Raw genomic sequence first — 19,855 nt, forward strand, 5'->3', positions numbered from 1 at the left:
AAAAGAACACCAACAAGTATGTATAATGTTTGCAATCATTTATTTGAAGATATAGCAATATTTTGCGATCGGATTCATTCGGTCCGTCGAATAGTGATGCCAGTGATAAATAGAAATACACATGTATATATCGATATTTTAGCTGCGTTTGTGTGCATTGTTTTACGTATCCTTCATTCGAGAGGAACGCCATGCGGTTGCATTGTGAAAGCTGAACATTTGATTTTGCGCAATTACTGGCAATTTTCTAACACAACATCTTCCGCTCATTTCCCATCCGAACGTGTTTAACTGTGGTGTAAATAAATAGCTCTTCATACTTCTCGCCGTAAACGTTCACCAACAAGCATAGATAGAAATGTGTTTTTTTTTCGATTAGATATACTATTTTTGTTTTCGAATATTTGGAAGTTTAAAGTTTATGTTTGTCGCAGCACCAAGCGGATATTCCAGTAACACACAGTTCAAAGTCCGTTTCAGAACTGAAACCGGCCAGAAAGATGCGTCACCGTTGTCCGTTTGTTTCGCAACGCGTTGCATTTATGAAGCGAAACTGTTTGTTGTTCCATTTTTTACGGTTTGTTCGTTCGATCGTTCGTTTGTCTGGCTTTTTTGTGTTACACATAGGATTGCGTATAAGCCGTAGAAAGCTTTTTTAGAAAGTGAAAAAAGAAATGGCGGAAGGTTGTTCGATCTCTTGCCCTAACACTATCACTCTATTTACTCAAGCGTCGTGTTTGACGATTGCTCGCAAATTTAGATAAATATATCAAATCAAAGTAAATATATATTATTCTCCCGACGGGGGAACTCTTTTGTTTATCGTCAAAATGCATTTAAAAAAATAATTAGTAGCAAATTATTAAACGGCATCGGACAACGCATGCGATTTGTGGGCTTAATAACGCCCAATCCGATGCTGATCGATACCGATACTGGGTGCTTAGTTTTGGAATAATGTTCTGGTGAACTCCACGTAATCCAATGCTCCCGTTATAGGGTGGCCGGTCTTCGGGTCGTTGTACGGTTTCATGCGCTGCACGCAGTAGTCCGCCATGTCTTTGGTGAGGTTCTACGAGAAGATTTGCAGTAGAAATAATGTTAATGAAATTCTATGCATTTCTCCTCACATAAACAGTACTTACGGAATAGAGTTCCTCCTTCGTGACGTATGGGCGAGGTCGTGGATCGGAGGCCGTAATTGCGCGGAAAGCATTCTCGATCTCTTCGAAACTTTGAACGTTCTCCGTTTCCTTCGAGATCATGAAGGCGATGTATTCCTGCAGGGAAACTTGGCCGTCCCGGTTCGGGTCTACCACGTTCAGGATTTCCTCGAACTCTGGGTCCGGTTGACCCTCTTCCACCATCGGCAGATCGTAACCAAGGGCACGGAGACATGATTTGAATTCCTGGTGGTTTAGCTTGCCGCTCTTGTCCTTGTCGAAGTGCTTGAACATCATCGAGAACTCCTTTAGCGAGTCTTCCGACACGCCGGACTGGTTGCGGGCTTGAATCTGTTGCTTCAGGTTGTGCTGCATGCGCATAGCCAGTTGATCGAGTTGATCCCACTGCTGAGCTAATCCGACCGTTGAATGTTCCGTGTAGCGATTGTCCAGAATCAAATGTTCTTCCAGCGTGGCACCGAGCTCTTCGATCTTCTTCAGATCGCCACGACGAGCACGTATTTCGTTTGCCTTGTGGCAGAGCGCTTCGAACTGTTCTTCCAGCGATCCCGATCCATCCATGAGCGACGTTCTGTCGTAGAGGGATCACAGTAATACATTAAACACAATCGTAAAAACCGCCGTTTATATGTTATTTCGATCAATCCACTCTTGCAGCCCATATATGCAAGTTAAAACTGTGGTTGGCGTAAGGTTAGGAAGTAATTTGCACTGTTTGCTTTATGCTTTTACATATTATAAGCGGAAGAAATTTTGCATTTAACATTCTTGAATTTTGAAATAAAAAACCAATTGAATTTTTATCATTCTAATATAATCCAAAACGTATCATGTGCGAATTGCCCCAAGCACGACTACTTAATTACTGATTCTATTGCTTTTTAGTCATAGTTAGTAGTGTTAGAAGGGAGCCATTCTTATTCGTCTTCGTTAGGATGCGTTGCTGCGCGCAAAACAAAAACCATCGAACGATGATCAGCGGTCAGTGAGCACAACACTCGTTCGTTACCCATTTTTATCCCAGCCAAGAATGTTGTATCTTTGAATGTCACGGCATAGAAAGGCAACGTGTTGGCAAAGTGATGGTGGTTGGATGTTGTGTGTGGTCAGGGAAAAGTTCAGTGTAAAATGAATTCCCAGTCGCAGGACGATGCGATGGATGTGGATAGTTTAAGATTGGAATATAGTATTTAATGGTGATTATCGGGGTCACGTGGTTTATACATGTGGTGTGGATTGTGAAAAACAAATAAACGAAAAAAAACATTAAATGCATCGTTTACTTTCTTTCTCCAGTACCGGGGAGATTACAGTGCTTCGGGGAAGATTATTCTTAAGGAAATTAAAATAAATATCATACCTTGTCTCCGTCAACCACTGATGGAACAGATTCGCGTGCTTGGCAAACTCCTTGCGCAGCTTGTCGTTCTCTTCCTGGCGATGCACCTCCTTGGCCAACTCTGCGTCACGCTCCTCGATGATCTTCTGCAGATTGCGCCATGTATCCTCGAGCGCTTCCATCGTAAACCAGGTGTACGGGTTGGGACCGACGTTGAAACTCTTGATCTTTTGATCCAACGCAGCCAATGCTTGGAAATCGACCTGGGCTGACGACAGCGAAGCTTGGAACGCAGCGTGAGCCTCACGCAGCGCCTTGATCTCCTCAATCGAATTACAACGCACCGGATCCGTGAGGTCCTCTTCGGCGTTCTCGAACCAAGAGTTGAATGCCGAAGCCTTTTTGGCGAACGTGAGATACAGATCTTCGATCTGCCGGAACTGATCCTGCATGTTTAGCAGACGATACTTCCGGGCTTCCGAGTCGGCACGCAGCTTCTGCCAACGCGTCAGCACATCCTCGTGCCGCTTGAGAATTGCAGCCGACTGCGCATGATTTGCGTTGATAAGCTGATCCTTGAGTGCAGTGATGTTATGAATGCCCTCATGTTCAAACGCCGAGAGACCTGGAACAATTAATCAAGAAAGGAAACATGAAAATTACAGTTTCAAAAAGCAAACGTATCTAGAAATCACATACCCGCATCGAATGTCTCCTGCTTTGTGAGCAACGTTTGAACAGTAGACAAATCACGCCCGAATTCTTCCGACTTGACGTGATTCTCCTTATCAGCGATCCAGCTCTCAACCACATCCGCCTTCCACATGAACTGCAGATAAGCGAAGTTATCCATCAGCGCCGTCTTGCGGCGAGTCGCCAATGCCTGCAGGTTCTCCAGCTTCTTGTCGAGCTGCACGCAGCGTTGCGAGATACTATCGCCGTGATGATTGTTGTTCGTTACCAAAGTCTGACCATGGTCGCGGATATCCGAGCAACGGTCACGGTGCGCTGCAAAGTCCGTCTCAAATGCATCGTGCTTCTTCATCAGACCCTGTACGGCTGCCATCGAGTCACCGTAGTCTTCGACCGACAGCAACTGTTGCTTCTCCGTAATCCAGGCCTCCTCCTCCTCAACCTTTGCAAGGAACTGCTGATAGATGAGCGACTCATCCAGCTTCTGGCCGCGAGTAGCTGCCAAACCCTTCAGCTCGGTCCACGCTTGGTTCAGAGCCTTCAAACGCTGCTCAATCTCCGGCACGCCCAAATTAGACACGTCCATCAACTTCTCGCCCGCTTCTTGCACCGCCTGGATGGCAGGCTCGTGGGATGCAAGTTCCGCTTCCAGACGCTTGTGCTTCTTCTTCAAGTTTTGAACTCCGGTCAAGTCGCGTCCATAATCATCCGAACCGACCAGTAGCTTCTTCTCCTTGATCCAACTCTCTTCGTCCGCAATATCGCGGAAGAATTGATGCAGCGTATTCGCTTCGTTCAATCGAGCCTGCCGGTGGGCAGCCAGATTGCGGATGCGCTCGTAACGCTCGTTAATCGATTGACGTTTCTCCTGAATGCCTGCGCTATCAAACTGACCACTCTCAACCAACGAGTCCGCTTGGCTGTTCATGTCCTTAATGCGATCCTCGTGGGCGTGAATATCCGCCTCCACCAGCTGATGCTTTTTCATCAAGTTCTGCACCGAAGTCAGATCCTTGCCTGCATCTTCCGAAGTCAACAGACTCTCCACTTCACCCAACCAGAAGTCCAAATCTTTCACCGCAGCAATATACGTGCGCTGCTTGTTTGCTTCCTTCAGCTTCAGCGACTTCTCGGTCGTTTTCTGCGTCAGGTATTCCCACTGATCGGCGATCTGCGTCAAACGCTTCTGCACGGCTTCTTCCGATCCGCTGCACTGGTTACGATCGATCAAGTTACTGCCCATCGCCAGTACGCTCGAAATACGATCGGCATTTGCTGCCAACTCCGCCTCGAATGCCTGGTGCTTCTGGTGCTTCGACTGAATGTTGGCCGGATCCTTATAGCTTTCCTCCGTTGCCAACTGAAGCTTCTCCGCGATCCAGTTTTCGATCTCATCTGCATCGCGCGAAAACTGCTGCAGTGTCTGCTCATCGCCCAAACGCGAACGCTTCTCAATCAGATCCTCCTTCAGGTGACGCCAGCGATCCAACACCTCCTGCCGCTTGGCATCGATCAACCTACCAGCGTAGTGCTCTTGCGCGATCAGTTGATCGGCCAGCACCTGCAACGCACCGATCTTCTCTTCATGACCATTGATCGCCTTATCGAAGTCCTCGTGCTTTTTGATCAGCGCCTCAACATTGTCTCCCTTCGAGTCCACCTCTTCTGCATTCAGGAATGCCTCACGAGCGCTCATCCAGTTTTCAGCCTGCTCGCAATCACGCAAATACAGCTGCAGGTCCAAGTTCTGGTCCAGCTGCAGGCGACGGGCAGTCCAGGCACGCTCCAACTCTTCCCGGGCCTTGGCTAGATTCTCGATCTTTTCCTGAATCTCGGGCGCTGCATAATGGTTCGCTTGCAGCAGCTCGTTGCCAAACTGCTCGAAGGCAGAGAACGTACCGGCGCGTGCATCGACCTCCGTGCGGTGTTCCTGCAGATATAAAATGACATCGAATGTGCGATCGAAGGCGCGCGATCGTGCGAAAGATTAAAACATTTAGTATTGCTTTATGTTTAGTTGTGCGGTTAAGTGAGCTTCCACCCCCCGCGAAATGTGAGCAAAAATGACAGCAAAATTATGAATACCGTGAGCGTAAATTAATGTCGATAATTTTACCCCTAGTAGTTTTACTATTGATCACACCTCACGAATGAAACGAAAAGCATCAGCGAACGATATATTAATAACCGGTGTGAGGTGTATTCTTGTGAAGGTTTGTAAATAATGAAACTAGACACTAGATGTTAGAGGAAACTAACGAATAGCGAATGTTTCCTACCTTGAATATAAATAAATAACGTTAATTAAAAATTCGAAGAAAAAGTTATAAACATTATAAACGCGAGAATGTTACATGACACAGTATGGACCATTTGCATAACGTAATTATAGTGAACTATCTCCAGCATGAATGTGAATGATTTGTTTGTATTATAATAGCTAGAAAAAAGGTTCATTAAAACAGTACTGCAGCAACAGCATGTAGCGATTGTTAAGAAACGAAAAATACACAAAAATAGAACAGACAATTGAAAAAACCGATCGAAAAATTATCGTCGAGCAACAAAAAGTATGATTAAAAAGTTCGCTAACTTCCGCCGTTAATAAAACAACACACAAACACACATAAGGGTGCCAAATACTTTTGCAGCATCGGAAAACATAATCGACAATGGTAAATATGTTTACCCACATATTGTTAAAAGCAGAGTAAAGTGAACATTAATCGTATTGTGGTGAAACAAAAATTAGATGCATGATATGTAAAGCACTAATTAGACGAGGCTTAGAAACGATTATTGAAAACACAAAATATGCGTGGCTTTTGGGTAGTGTGTTGTGTGGCAATTAGTCGGCTGTACCTGCGGGATACCGCAACGAAAATCAATTTCGGCACGATGGTTCTATGAAAAATAAAAAAAATGGCAGATTTGGAAAAGAATCACATTTTAGTATGGGTTTTGATATGAATCGAACATCAGATTTTGGCCGTATGGAAAAACCTAAAAAACGCATTTCGTCAATTTAGATGTGCAGAGTAATGTGTGTCCAAAAGTTTTCCGATCGAAAGATAACAATGTGCACGACGTATTCTTCCGATCAAATGAGGGATAAAAACACAGTGTTAAGGAGCCAATCGTTACATATTTCATGTTTTTTAACTGGACTTATGAAGTTGTTTAAAAAAAACAAACGTCGATACTGTTTTTTTCACAGCGATGACCATTTTTCTATGGTGATAAACAAACATAACTGCAGAAAAGATCGTGCAAAATGAATGCGTTGCGTGTTTAATAACATGACTTTGAATTTGCTATCGTTTCCAGCGCGCTGATGAATACTGGAACAAAATTATTTCAATGTTGACGTAAAAAATATACACAAATTTTATAAAAAATATATTAACGCTAATAACATTCAATCACTAGAAGGGGACACATAGGACAAATGGAAGAAACACGCTTACACAAAGTGATGAACCAACCGTACACAAGAATAAAATTGGGGCTGGGAAAAAGAAAACTCGCCTAAAACAACATCGATCCCTCCCCAAAGAACAGTTATTCTGAAATGCATTTGGTGTACAATTACGAATCTCAAACATTTCTTCCTTACCTGATGACGTTCGATCAATGCTTCCGCACCCGTGACATCGTTAGCCAGCTCCTCCGACGTCACCAGTCCCATCATCGAGCTTATCCAGGCGGACAGGTCACGGTAGTCGCTCAAGAAGCGCTGCAGATCGTACGAGTCGAGCAGCTTCTCCTTGCGCTGCTGTGCCTTCGTCACTACTTGCTGCCATTCTTCGTTGATCTCCTTCTGCTTGGCGTACGTCTGCTCGGCAGTGTCCGGATGCGACTGCATCAGTCGATTAGCCGTCTCGTCCAGCTGACGGATCTTATCCTGCAGGGCCGCCAAATCGCGCTCCAAGCCTTCGTGTTTACGCTGCAACGTTTGCACACCTCGGAGATCCCTGCCCAGCTCATCGTTGTTCAGTGCGTTCTCCTTCTCCGCGATCCAATCCTTCGTTTCGTCGACATCGCGATGGAAGCGCTGCACCTCGTGGGCAGAGCCGAGCTGGCTCGCACGTTCCTGCGTGATCGTTTGCAGCGTAGCCCACTCCTCGTTTAGCGTTTGGATCTGAGTCTTGATCTTAAGTGCGGCCTCGGTCTGTCCCAGCGATGTCAGCTGGATGGCGATTTCGTTCAACTTCGCCAGCCGTACCTCGTTTGCCTTCAAATCATCGTTGAAATCATCAAACTTCTTCTGCAGTACCTCGACCTCTTCCAAATCTTCGCCAACGTCCTTGATCTGCGCGTGGCTCTCCTTGTCCTTGATCCACGCCGCTAGGTCGGCCGCCTCACGCACAAGTACGTACGCCTTCACCGTTTCGTTCAGCTTGTTTTGACGCTCGCGAGCCAATGCAAGCAAATTGTCGTACTGGCTGTTGATCTGCATCTGGCGCTTCGCGATCGAGTGCCCGTCGATCAGATTCTGCTGGCTGGCGCTTAGTCCGGGATCGATCTTTTTGATGTAGGCCGCAGGCACGAAACCCTGACGATCGTTCACTTCAACCTTCCACCAGTCCTTGTTGTTGGAGTTCAGCAGCGTCAGCACGTCGTTCTTCTTCATCGACACTTCGCGCGGCGACTTTTCGGTGTAATCGTAAAGTGCCATCACGCACTCCTTGCCCGTGATATCCACGACCGGTGTCTCCTGCTGGCGACAGTTCTTCGCTTGCTCCTGCAGTGCCTGAATCGTATTACCGAATGCTTCAAGATCCGACACCAAAGCTTCATGCTTCTTCAGCAGAGCCTCCGAGGAGTCTTCGTCCTTGCCGTAGTCTTGGTTCGATACAATCGGCTCCTTCTCGCGCATCCACGATTCGGCTTCATTGGCGTCGGCAAAGTATTGATGTGCCTGCAGCGAATCCTCCAAATCTTGCTTACGCTGGTTCGATTTCTCCTTCAGCGAATTCCATTGATCCTTGAGAGCGTCCAGCCGAAGTTTGATTTCTTCGCTCGCTGTCGGTTGCTCGGTCAGCATCTGCTCCCCGTTGGAAATGACACCAGCGCATCGGTTTTCGTGGTTATTAATTTCCGCCAGAACTGCTTGATGTTTCTTGATCAGATTCTGCACACCAATCAGATCACGGCCACGGTTCGTCGATGCGGCTACCGGTTCCTTTTCGCGAATCCATGCCGCTTCGTCTTCCAAGTCACGGAACAATTGCTGCACCTGCAATGAATCAAGCAAACGTTGCTTGCGGATCGCCATCGGTTCAGCCAATGCAGAGTAACGCTTCGACAGTGCCGCTTCCTTAGCGCGAATATTGTCCGCATCGAAGTGACCACTCTCGACGAACTTGTTAGCAGCCACCTTAATGCCCTCGATGCGATCCTGGTGTGCCATTACGTCAGCTTCCAGGAGAGCCTGCTTCTTCTGCAAGTTTTGCACGCTAGTAAGATCCTTGCCGTAGTCCTCCGACAGCAGCTGACCCTCCACTTCGCTCAGCCACAGCTCAATGTCTTCGACAGTGCGATTAAACTGCTGCTGCTGCGAAGCTTCCTGCAGCTTGCAGCCCTTCTTGTCCGAGGCCCGTACAAGCGATTCCCACAACGTTACGATTTCTTGCATGCGAGCATTCACCTTGTCCGCCGCATAGTGTTCGTTCTCGGCCAATTTGGTGCCCGTAGCCGTGATGTCTTCGATGCGGCTCTTGTTCACCGTTAGCTCGTGCTCAAAATTAGTATGCTTTTGTACCTTGCCATTCAGATTGGTCGGATCGAGGTAACTATCATCGGTAGCGAACTTAAGCTTCTCGCTAATCCAGCCCTTGGTTTCGTCACAGTCGCGCTCAAACTGCTGCAGAGCGTTCGAATCCTCCAGCAGGTGCTGTCGTACCGAAGATTTCTCCTGCAGAGCGGAACGGCGCGCCAGCAGCATTGCACGTCGTTGCGCGACATCATCCGCCGCATAGTGCTGACCGTCGATCAGCTTCGTCGCGAACACGTCCAGCGCCTTGATCTTTTCCTCCTGCGCTGCCAAACTCTTCTCGAAATCTTCGTGCTTCTTGATCAGTGCCTCCACGGAATCGAGCGTATCGCCCAGATCTTCGTTAGCGAGGAACGCTTCCTGCTTCGCCATCCACGTGTCAGCCTGCTCGGTGTCGCGGTAGAACAGCTGCAGATCCATGCACTGCTCATACAGGATGCGGCGGTCCTCCCACAAAACGAGCAGCGAGCTCTTATCGTTCTCGAGCGCGGCCAGCTTTTCCTGCACCTCAGCCGCGGCGTAATGCTCACGCTCGAGCAGCTGTCGGCCGGCCTCCGTCGTCAGCTTGAAGCTGTCCACGCGCGCATCAATCTCGCCCTTATGCTCTTGGTGGCGTTCCAGCAGCGCCTCCGCACCGGCCACATCCTTTGCCAGCTCGTCCGCGGAGATGATCGCCTTCATGCCATTAATCCACGATACCAGATCGCGGAAATCGGCCAGGAAACGGTGCAAGAAGTAGGACTCGTCGAGTTTCTGCTTGCGCTCCTTAGCCTTCGCGGTCAGCGACTGCCAGTACGCAGCAATCTCTGCCTGCTTCTCACGAATCTGTTCGCTGTGATCGGCGTGAATGCTGCACAGGCGCCCGGCCTCGGTACCGAGTGCGGCCACCTTGTCCTCGAGTGCCGCCAGATCACGCTCGACACCTTCGTGTTTGCGCTGCAGCGCTTGCACGCTGGCCAGATCGCGCCCGTAATCGTCGGACGACAGCACGACATCCTTTTCAGCGATCCACGCAACCGTCTCATCCGCATCGCGGTTGAAACGCTGGATTTCGTGTGCCCCGAACAGCTTCTCCTGGCGCAATATGGCCAGCTGCTTCAAGCGCTGCCAGGCCTCGTTCAGTTCCTCCTTCTTGCGCGTGATCGTTTCCCGCTCCGGATGCCCACCGAACAGCAGCTTGTCGGCCAGCTCGTTCACCTCGGTCACGCGATATTCCTGCGACGCCATGTCCTTCTGGAACTCGTCAAACTTGCGCTGCAGCACCTCGACATGCTCCAAATCCTGCCCGAACTCGTCCGCCGTCACGAACGCTTCCTTATCCTTGATCCAGAACATTACCTCCTCGCAATGGCGAAGGAACTGCACCAGCACCAGCGCCTGCTGCAGCTTCATGCCCTTTTCGGCCAGACGCGACAGCAACAGCTCCCACAAACGCTGCAGCTCCTCCAGCCGGCGCTGGATGGTTTCCGACGCGAAATGGCCCTGGTTGATCATCTCTTGGCCGGTGTTGTCCAGCACTACGATCGCATTGCTATGGGCCGACACCTCTGCCTCGAACGCCTGATGCTTTTGGATCTTCGCCTGCAGGTTAGTTGGGTCACGGTAGCTTTCCTCGCTAGCCGCCTGCAGCTTCTCGTTAATCCAACTTTCCAATTCATCGGAATCGCGCTTAAAGTATTGGAAGCGACGCGAATCTTCCAACTTTTCCCGCTTCTGGCGTGTCTCGAGCTTGAACTCGCTGTAGCGATTCAACACCTGATCACGTCGTTCCTGGATGTCTTCGGCACTCTCCAGAATGCGTACTTCCTTCGGGGTGAACTGCTCCATTGTTACGTGTTTTTGTTATGTCTAAATCTTATGATGATAATTTCTTCTTCAAAGCCTGAAATGTAAAAAAAGAAAACGATTATTTTACAAACAATCTTAGCTGGGTCTTTTTTTATTCATTTTAACTTACCTCTTGTTGAATTTGTTGATGTTGATAACTGATTTACTTATAGTAGTTTTTTGTTTGTTTGTCGCTACGGTTTATCCTTTCAAGGTGTAATTCTTTCGGTTGGTAGTTTTTTTTTCTTTGAAATCCTGTAAATATGCATAAATGCAACAATGATAAGAAAAACATAAAAAAAAGCTTCTATCGAAACCCACATATCTTTAGCACCGTCCGTTTTTTTCCATCATCGCCACGCATGTAGTGTTGTGTATTATCCTTATTTTTTGTTAGGGCGTTAGTGATGGCCTGACCTTACGGATATTGGCAATAATATCAATAACAAAAATAACTTCAAAACCATTTAAATCTATATCAAACTTTATTTGACAGTTATGTATATAATATCCTTCAACCAGTTGCAATCTTCATCAATAATAATAATTGATCCATCGCTTCACCAACTCATTTGATATTGTTTTGCTAAATCTTTTTTTTCCGCTACACTATTATCTTCAAACACACGTTCTCTCACTCCTTTCGTTTCGTCTATATTTTCACTATTATTACGCTACTAGTTTGCCTTGACGATAAAATTAACGAGATCCTTTTCTCATGTGGAAATCTTCACGTTCGTTTACACTCTCAACTAACCTTGCCTTCATGAATCATTCCCTATTCACTCATCTATTATATGAATAACAAATGGCGCTCTTTTACCAATAGTACCAATGATCTTACATTTGCCATTGTCAATCAATTCCAAATACCTTTATAATAACTATGATGGTTTGGTTTTTGAAAACAAATCGTGTGTCAATCAGTTCAATCTACCTTCACCAATGCCATTTGTATTCATTGTATAACAAACTAGTGTTAGCATTCCCGTTTCGTCAGTAGCACTAACTAAAATATTGTTTTACTTTGCTTTATATGTTATGCTTCGGTTTTTTGTTCGTCCCTTTTACCGGTAATCCGTGTGTGATCAGTTCAACGCGTAATATATCGTTTACGATAAATATTTGGAAGTACTGTGACAATATAGTGCCCTGTCTTTACCAAAAAGATCCCTTCCAAAAAAAGGTTTCTACTGGTATAGTTACGTCTATTGTACACACTCTATGGGGATCAAAAAGTTAACCAGGTGATGTGTGTTTGTTTGATGACCAGAGTGGTACGTGCTGTTTTTTTTGCGATACATCGTTCATGTCGCGTAGTGCTATAGCATAGAAAAATATATAGTAAAATGCTCCAAAACCGAACCACCATTACAGGACATAATTTCAGATGAGCACAACAACAATCGAACCAATTGGTTCGTCATCATCGAATAGATATAACAGTTATAAAACACGTCTGGCGACACACAAACACTGAATGTTGGTGTCGGAAGAGCGCATAAATATACATGCAGTTTTCAGTTTTACGTAGATAGGAAATGGGAAAAGTAACACATCCGATAGTAACAACATCGTTATGCTTCCTTGAATACACTTTACACAATAAGCACATAAACACCGACCCATCCCACATGACGACCTTCGAAACAGTTAGTCAATTTAGCGAACCACGTTGCTAAAAGGACAGCGTGTGCGTTCTGTGTGTGAATGTGTTAGGGCTTCGAGGGCGGGGTGGGGAACGAACCAACCGCGTACGGATGACGACGATTTTTGGGACAGAAGTTTTACATTTACGTTATCTTTCTCCCTCTCCTGGAATTTGGTATTAATTCTGTGTTAGATAATGGGAACATGCATTTTTTTGTTCCTGTAACACTTATGGAACTGTTATATAACAACGTTTTGAGTTTGATGAAACTTTGGTTCCCGCACAACGCATGCTCGTTTTTACATGCCAAATTATATGTACAGTGGTGGGTATTCAAAATCGGACACTTCGAATTCAGCCGCTTTTGCTACTTTACGATGCATTTATCAGAATTCTAGAATTGTAAATCGTCATGAAAACTGTTCAGTGTGCTTCTTCTACTTCCCATACACACGGTAATGTAAAAAAAAGAACCAAAAATGCTCTTTTCTACGAAAATAATGAGGAACAAATAAATAAAGGCTTCATAACACGCTGGGCATTCAAAGTCGGACACTTTAAAATGTATTTAAAAAGAGCTTTATTAATATTTAGTAGAATTTCCGTTGGCATCTATTACAGCCTGCAATCTTTTGGGCATGCTTTGGGCCAATTTTAAACAAAAATTCGGATCAATTTTATTCCATTCTTCTTTCACTATTTCTTCCAAACTTTTCAAATTGGAAGGTTTGCGTTTTGCAATATTTTTTTTTAGTTGGTACCAAACATGTTCGATGATGTTCAGGTCTGGTGATTGTGGAGGAGTTGCTAACACCGATGGGCAGTTGTACAACAACCACATTCGTGTGTTCCAAGCCTTATGCTTTGGATCATTGTCCTGGTAGAACACGTAATCATCTGCTATGCCTGACTGTTCAACACTTGGATGAACATTTGCCTTCAGGATGTCGATGTAATATGAAGCATCCATGATCCCACGTACAACATGTATGTTGCCAACACCTTTCGCAGTCATACAACCCCATAACATAATTGAACCTCCACCGTGTTTTACGGTTTTAATGGTGAATTTTCCATCATATTTTTCACCAGGTTTTCTCCACACGTAGCGACGGCCATCAGATCCGAATAGATTGATTTTTGTCTCGTCCGTGAATAGAACCTACCAAAAACATCAATAACATACATAATAATAATAAAATTTATATTGGCAACTGATCAAATCTGATTACCTTCGACCAAAATTCTATATCTTTATCGATATACTTTTTCGCGAACTCGAGCCGAAGCACTCTATTTTTTTCCGATATAGCCGGTTTTTTTATAGCCACTCTACCGAACAAATTTTGTTTTCGTAGATAACGCCGTACTGTTGACGAATCTACATTAATACCCCGAACATCTCTGATGTTGTTTTTCAACTCAACAGAGGTCAGGAAAGGATTGTTTCGAAGTTGCCGTATAATATGTCGTCCATCTCTATCATTAATTTTACGTTTTGATTCGTTGGTAGATTTTTTATTTGCAATTCTACCCTCATTTTTGTATCTTTTTATGATGTCGTGTATTGTAGATTTGCTAATATTTGTGATTTCACTTATTTCTCTGACACTTTTACCCTTTTCCGTGTTAGAAATAACAATTTTGCTAACTTCAACAGTTGTTTGCTTCGGCATTATTGCTTCGGCTCAACCAACGAACTTGTACGAACTTCTTCAACCAATTACTAAGTTGCCACTGAAAGCAATTATACGTTCTAGCTTGTAGTAAGCCAAAATTTGTTCATATTTTACGAAAATTCCTAGTAAATCAAGGTGTCCGACTTTGAATGCCCAGCGTGTTATGAAGCCTTTTTTTATTTGTTCCTCATTATTTTCGTAGAAAAGAGCATTTTTGGTTCTTTTTTTTACATTACCGTGTATATGGGAAGTAGAAGAAGCACACTGAACAGTTTTCATGACGATTTACAATTCTAGAATTCTGATAAATGCATCGTAAAGTAGCAAAAGCGGCTGAATTCGAAGTGTCCGATTTTGAATACCCACCACTGTATTGAAAAGATGTAGTTGCCTGCGCGAATTGTATGCACTTTTGCTAGAATTCAGACTTTCATCTAAAAACACTTCGATATGCTTAATATTTTTGATTTCGTTTTGTAAATAATAGTGTGCATAACTCAACAGCATTTCATTAGCATTACTTAGACACATAAACGGCGATTAAAAAATCAATTTACAGAGAATGTGAAAACATCTAGGTATTCCTAAAAACATGCACAATAGTAATATAAATTAACATATTTATAAAAAAATAAGACATATTTATTTTTAAGATTATCGAATAATCGAAAATCTGGTAAGAGAAAAAAAACATAACATACAGATTGAGATTAACATGTTGTTTGAATATCGTTTTCAATGCGTATTTTCCATGCATTTTTAGCTAATAGAAAAAAAAACCGTTAACCAGTAATGCATGTGTAAGGGCAAAAAGCAAAGCAAATAAATTCTGATTGATACTGACGCTGTCTAATGTGCCTATACGAAGAAGTTATACGCTTACTCGACCGATATATCTAACACGCAACCTTATCAACATAAAACGATAAACGGAACCGGATAACCTATCGTTCAACATTAGACAGAAAGGTGCGTACGTACGATCACTGTTTAGATATTGTTATACAAAATAGTTATATTTATCTTGCCTGTTCTTATGCCGTCTTTTAACAGACTTGTAGACTCCTAAATCGCGTGAATCACGACACGAATGTGAATATGGTTCAGGAACAGGAAACGAGCTCACGAATGAACAATTGTGGGATAGTACTTTTTACATAATCTCATTCCATTTTCTACAATAAAGCCCAACAATATCTGCTAAATCCACCTATATAGCACGAAGGAGGGTTTCTCTCACGTTCGTAATTGCGACAAATTCTCTCAATTGTTTCACATCGGGTATGAAGAAACGTTGACATTCCCTTCGATCGAACGATCGCGATCAATCTAACCGATCTAGGTGGAACTTTTACGTTCTGGGCAGCGTGTTTGCATGATGCGTGGTTTGCGCGCGTTCGCTCCAACGACCGGTGCGTTCTCTTTGTCCGGATCATCGTCTTCGAAGCTGCTGCCCATGCTAGAAGATTTAGCGCCCGTTTCATCGTCATCTGCGCCATCTGCGGCGGCTGCTGCCGCAGCTTCCAGCTGCTCGGCTGCCGTGTGCAGAATGATACCCGGATGGTGCTCAGATTGGGCGTGAATTTCGTGACTTTCGCCCGGCGTTAGACTGGCCAAGGCTGCCAACAGGTCATGGTTAACGAGCGGTTCACCCTCCTCGGCCGGTTCCCAGCCGGCCGGTGGTGACGCAGGCGGCGATATAAGGAACTGCTTGACGGGTGCGGGCGGTTTAAGGTTTGTGTTCGAAACCGGCGTCACCGGTTGGGCCAAATAGCAGTTAATCACGGACTTGCCGAAAGGGTACTGATGCAACCGAATGCGCGCATTTGCCGCCGCCAGCGCACTGTCGTAGTTGACGCGCAACCGTCGAAAACTCTTCAGCCACTGGAAGGTGGTGTTTTCGGAAAACGTGCGAAACAGATCCTCCAGGCTGGCCTTTAGCGCATCATCGGCAAACACCTCCGAGTGGATGTTGGTCACGATGATCGACGTGGGCAGATCGTCCAGCAGATCGTCGTCCGCAACAGGGTTCGACTCGCTGTCGGAATCATACGCACTCGGTAGGGCCGGATGCTCGTTCGGCAGACCGTCCGTTGGATTGATGAACAAATTCTCATCGTCCGTGGGCGTTGTAGGCACCAGCTCGTCTCCCGCATCCGACTGCTGCCGGGAACCGGTAGTAGTAGCCGTGGCCTGTGCCATCCTACCGCACCTTTAGTGGTCTGCGCGTTGCTCCTGACCCTCTGTCCGCTGTACTTTCCTTCGCTTCGGATGCAGATGCAGTATCCTTTCGGTTGCCGGGTTGTCCAACCTACCTAATGAACATACACTTCCCCGCTCTGGGATGGGAGTGTACTTAGATAGCCAGAAGGGGTGTTCGTGTGTGTGTATGTGTGTATAGTATGTGCGGAGAAGTTGAACGTGTGTCGTTCACTCTTCGCTCCCCCGCCCCGCTTCACTTCTGTTCTTCTTTCGTCACCGGTTCCGCAAAATCAGCGCAGCACATTCTGCCATCGCATTAGCATTGCATTTTCATTTGCACCAGTCATTGAAGGAAAGAGAATCCGAATCGGTTTTTTTATTCGATTTTATCGATTACATGGGTGGTGTTACGATCCGACGGGATCGCGTACACGACGCACGAAAGAAGAACATAAAAGTTGGCCCATTTTTTTGGCAATTTTTACCAACCAGGAAGTGGCAGACAGAGAGAGAGAGAGTGAGAGAGAAAGTGACAGCGGTAGAGAAAGAGAAGAGAGAAATAGAGAGGAAATAGAGAGAAACACAGAGAAAGAGAAAGAGAGAGAGATAAAGGAGCAACGTCAGATTTTACAGGTAACAACATAAGTTAAATTTCGCTGTTTTTTTCATACGCATAAATACATATATTAATTAACAAAAGAAAGGAAAACAAATGTTTGTTCGATCGCAGTCTGTTTTCCAACTTCCAAGCACTGCACCAATCGATTCATCGGTCTCATCATCCTTACTAACACTACAAATACACAGTGGAATGCAGGTGTACGAGAGTAAAGAGAGAGTTACCAACCAAAACAACACACAACCGCGCTCGTCGAAAACAACCATAAATTGTGCATAAAATTGGCTGCATAATTAATTGGTAGCTTTGTGACTACAGTAGGTGGACACGCTTCCAAATTACTCCATTTGGCATAACTACAATGTGACCGTTTTACGTACGTGAACAAACAACGAAAGGTGTTTTTAAAATGTTGGTGAAATTGACTTTGCATGAACTAAAGAAAACAAAGAACGAAATGATCTTCATTCGAATCATCTGATACTAATCATCGTACCTAAACCATACTAGCGGGGTGTGATGAAATGACAAAATGTTTTGTTTTTCAATTCATGAACATTCACGACACGTTAAGGATGTGATACGCAAAAAGAGTAGCTAAGGTGAGTAACTATTACAAAAACCAACAACACAATTCGATGCTGTGAAACATATACGACAGAAACACTTGAAAGTCAATACACCGATAGCAGCGAAACCTAGTCATTCGTACAATTTTTGGGTAATGCTGTTTCCGTCCTTTCCATGCACGGTTACATGTTTTGCTGGTTGGATGGTTTCAGTTCCACTCAACATTATACATACACATCAACACCCGGCACGCACGTCCGCATCATGCCCGTCGTATCAAGTATCATTTGTAGTTTGTTTTCTTTTTATGTTGGCAATCATTTCTCTCGATTTGCGTACCCTTTTTCACTCTTTCTCTTTAAATGCTCTCTCTCTTTCTCTCTCGTTCTCTCTATTATAATTCTCTCGTCGTCTTTCTCTTTTCAATAGTTTAGTTTTTTCCCCACCGACTTCTAGACTCCCATATCAAGTGGCACCAGCATAAACGGAGATGGTTTTCATCATAATTTTGTATTAAACACTTGAACGTTCATTTCACTCAAACGGCTTGGTATGTACAATATGAAAATCGTTTCAGACAGAGTGCGCAAATAGGAAAATCAGTTCGGTTAGCTTCTTGGGTTACACAAATGTCATGGTGCGAAACTACAAATCGAATCAAATATTTCCACACTGATATTAATTTGTCCTCGGTGACTTCATACCTTCAAAACTCTAGACTACGTGAAAACATGCATGCTTCTTATCTTATCGCACAAGCAGCGGAAGATACACTGCTAAGAACCGAGCACCACACCAGTATGACGCCATCGAATTCCACGTTCAATCAAGCAGTTGCTGTAGGATGGTTTTTATAGAAACTTCCCAGTTGGAAGATACAATCGATTCCTTCATTCGACAATCGAGAAAATGCTCTCGTGACACATTTGTATTAAACTGTTTGTCGTGTTTCTTTTCCCAACAGACACCCACAAACAGTTCAATCAAGTAGTATGAAATGGTCTACAACTTATCATAATCCAGCAACCGCAGCTTCGCTTCATGATTAAACGGAAATGAATTCACACACATGCACACTAGATCGCTCGGAGCGAAGCATCATCATCATCCCCAATCACGACGATCAGTGCTGCAGTCTGGTGCCGGAGCTGGTAATGTTTAAAAATAACCTTACGAAAGGCGATGACGTAATCTGGCGCATGAAGCTGTTTGGTTTACTTTATGCCGCATCAATGCCGCTACCACCAATCAGCGTAAGGGTTAAAGGAAATTAGGCGTTGCCGGGAGGTGACGGTTCGGTCGGTTCGTTCATTCAATTGACATTTGCTTCTCCAAAATTATTTCATGAAATATTCCTTCTTTACGGGGAAGAGCAACGACAAATCTGGCAAAAGGCAGCGCGATTAGAATGCCTGGCGGACTGTTTACGTACCCCCAGAGGGACGTTTTGTACCGCATCATGAACCGTTCAACCGTGCAATGTCCTTAAAGAAAACATCCTAAACATAATGAGTCGAATGTTTCTGGTAATGTAAGCACTCACAGAACTTTTTACACAAGCCTATTCCGAGCGCTACGCAATCGAAATGCCGCAGTGTGTACTGAATGCGTAGCGTACTCCATAGGTCGTTGAAAATATCGATTTTTCACTCCGCCTCGCGCTTGAAGGGCGCGGCACGAAGGTGCTGGGAGATGTGGCTGGAGTATACGCACAGACCTGGAAAGCTAGAAGTGCTTCCGCTCGTAATAGCTGTTTCGTTCGTTCAACATTCCAATTAACTGATTTAGATGCATCCATATCACACGGCAGGTCCACCGCATACTCTTTTTCGACTGGGTGTGTCAATCAATCTAGCTTTCCAACGCAAGCATTTTCATCTCTCCTTGCCTTTTTTCTGTTCCCGTGGCCCCATTTGCTTAGCCCTAAGCGAAACACACACGCGTGCACAACACTACATGGCGTACGGATCGATTTACGGACGGAGGTTTGAGATGGCTTTTTGTTGGCGAAAAGAAAACGATATACTAGCATAAATCACTGCCCATTTCACTACTTACAGCTTTGGCAAGCCTTCGCCGTACGTTTTATCCGATTTTGTCTGCCGTTTTCTTAACTTGTTTCACTTTTCACGCAACCAACCTTTGCGAGCGACTCGTTGTACCGTAATGGCGGCGATGATTTTTCTGCTGTACGAAGGTTGGTAGAGTTGGCTCGCACGGCTGTCACACCGAATTGCCAAGGTAAGCAAATAAGGTGGGAGAAATATTTTGATCTTCTTTATTTTGAATTACATTTAGCTCCATGATCGTAAAAT

General features: G+C 44.9%; 2 protein-coding genes across 5 annotated transcripts; both read right to left on the reverse strand.

Annotated features, from left to right (window-relative positions):
* Positions 1-21: 21 nt before the first annotated feature.
* Positions 22-19,713, reverse strand: LOC125772111 (spectrin alpha chain). Of its 4 annotated transcripts, XM_049443473.1 has the most exons (9): positions 19,599-19,713; positions 10,950-11,074; positions 6,833-10,874; positions 6,079-6,120; positions 3,223-5,146; positions 2,545-3,148; positions 2,194-2,223; positions 1,146-1,755; positions 22-1,072 (listed from the first exon to the last, which is right to left on the reverse strand). In XM_049443473.1, the coding sequence occupies exons 3-9, from the start codon at positions 10,817-10,819 to the stop codon at positions 944-946; spliced, it is 7,326 nt and encodes a 2,441-aa protein (XP_049299430.1). In that variant the 5' UTR covers positions 10,820-10,874; positions 10,950-11,074; positions 19,599-19,713; the 3' UTR covers positions 22-943. The 4 variants fall into 4 exon arrangements, with proteins under 4 accessions (XP_049299430.1, XP_049299432.1, XP_049299431.1 ...); XM_049443475.1 differs by lacking the exon at positions 6,079-6,120; XM_049443474.1 differs by lacking the exon at positions 2,194-2,223.
* Positions 15,297-19,715, reverse strand: LOC125772172 (protein sarah). Its single transcript, XM_049443623.1, has 2 exons — positions 19,599-19,715; positions 15,297-16,656 (listed from the first exon to the last, which is right to left on the reverse strand). Exon 2 carries the CDS (start codon positions 16,349-16,351, stop codon positions 15,488-15,490), a length of 864 nt encoding a protein of 287 aa, XP_049299580.1. The 5' UTR covers positions 16,352-16,656; positions 19,599-19,715; the 3' UTR covers positions 15,297-15,487.
* Positions 19,716-19,855: the final 140 nt, after the last annotated feature.

This window comes from Anopheles funestus, chromosome 3RL, assembly GCF_943734845.2.
Source record: "Anopheles funestus chromosome 3RL, idAnoFuneDA-416_04, whole genome shotgun sequence".
NCBI lineage: Eukaryota > Metazoa > Arthropoda > Insecta > Diptera > Culicidae > Anopheles > Anopheles funestus.

Coding starts and splice junctions, on each gene's coding strand:
- LOC125772172 (XM_049443623.1), bottom strand. CDS start 16,351: ATGGCACAGGCCACGGCTACTACTACCGGTTCCCGGCAGCAGTCGGAT.
- LOC125772111 (XM_049443473.1), bottom strand. CDS start 10,819: ATGGAGCAGTTCACCCCGAAGGAAGTACGCATTCTGGAGAGTGCCGAA. Junction 5,147..6,078: donor TTCGTTGCGGTATCCCGCAG/GTACAGCCGACT, acceptor TTATATCTGCAG/GAACACCGCACGGAGGTCGA. Junction 3,149..3,222: donor GCAGGAGACATTCGATGCGG/GTATGTGATTTC, acceptor TAATTGTTCCAG/GTCTCTCGGCGTTTGAACAT.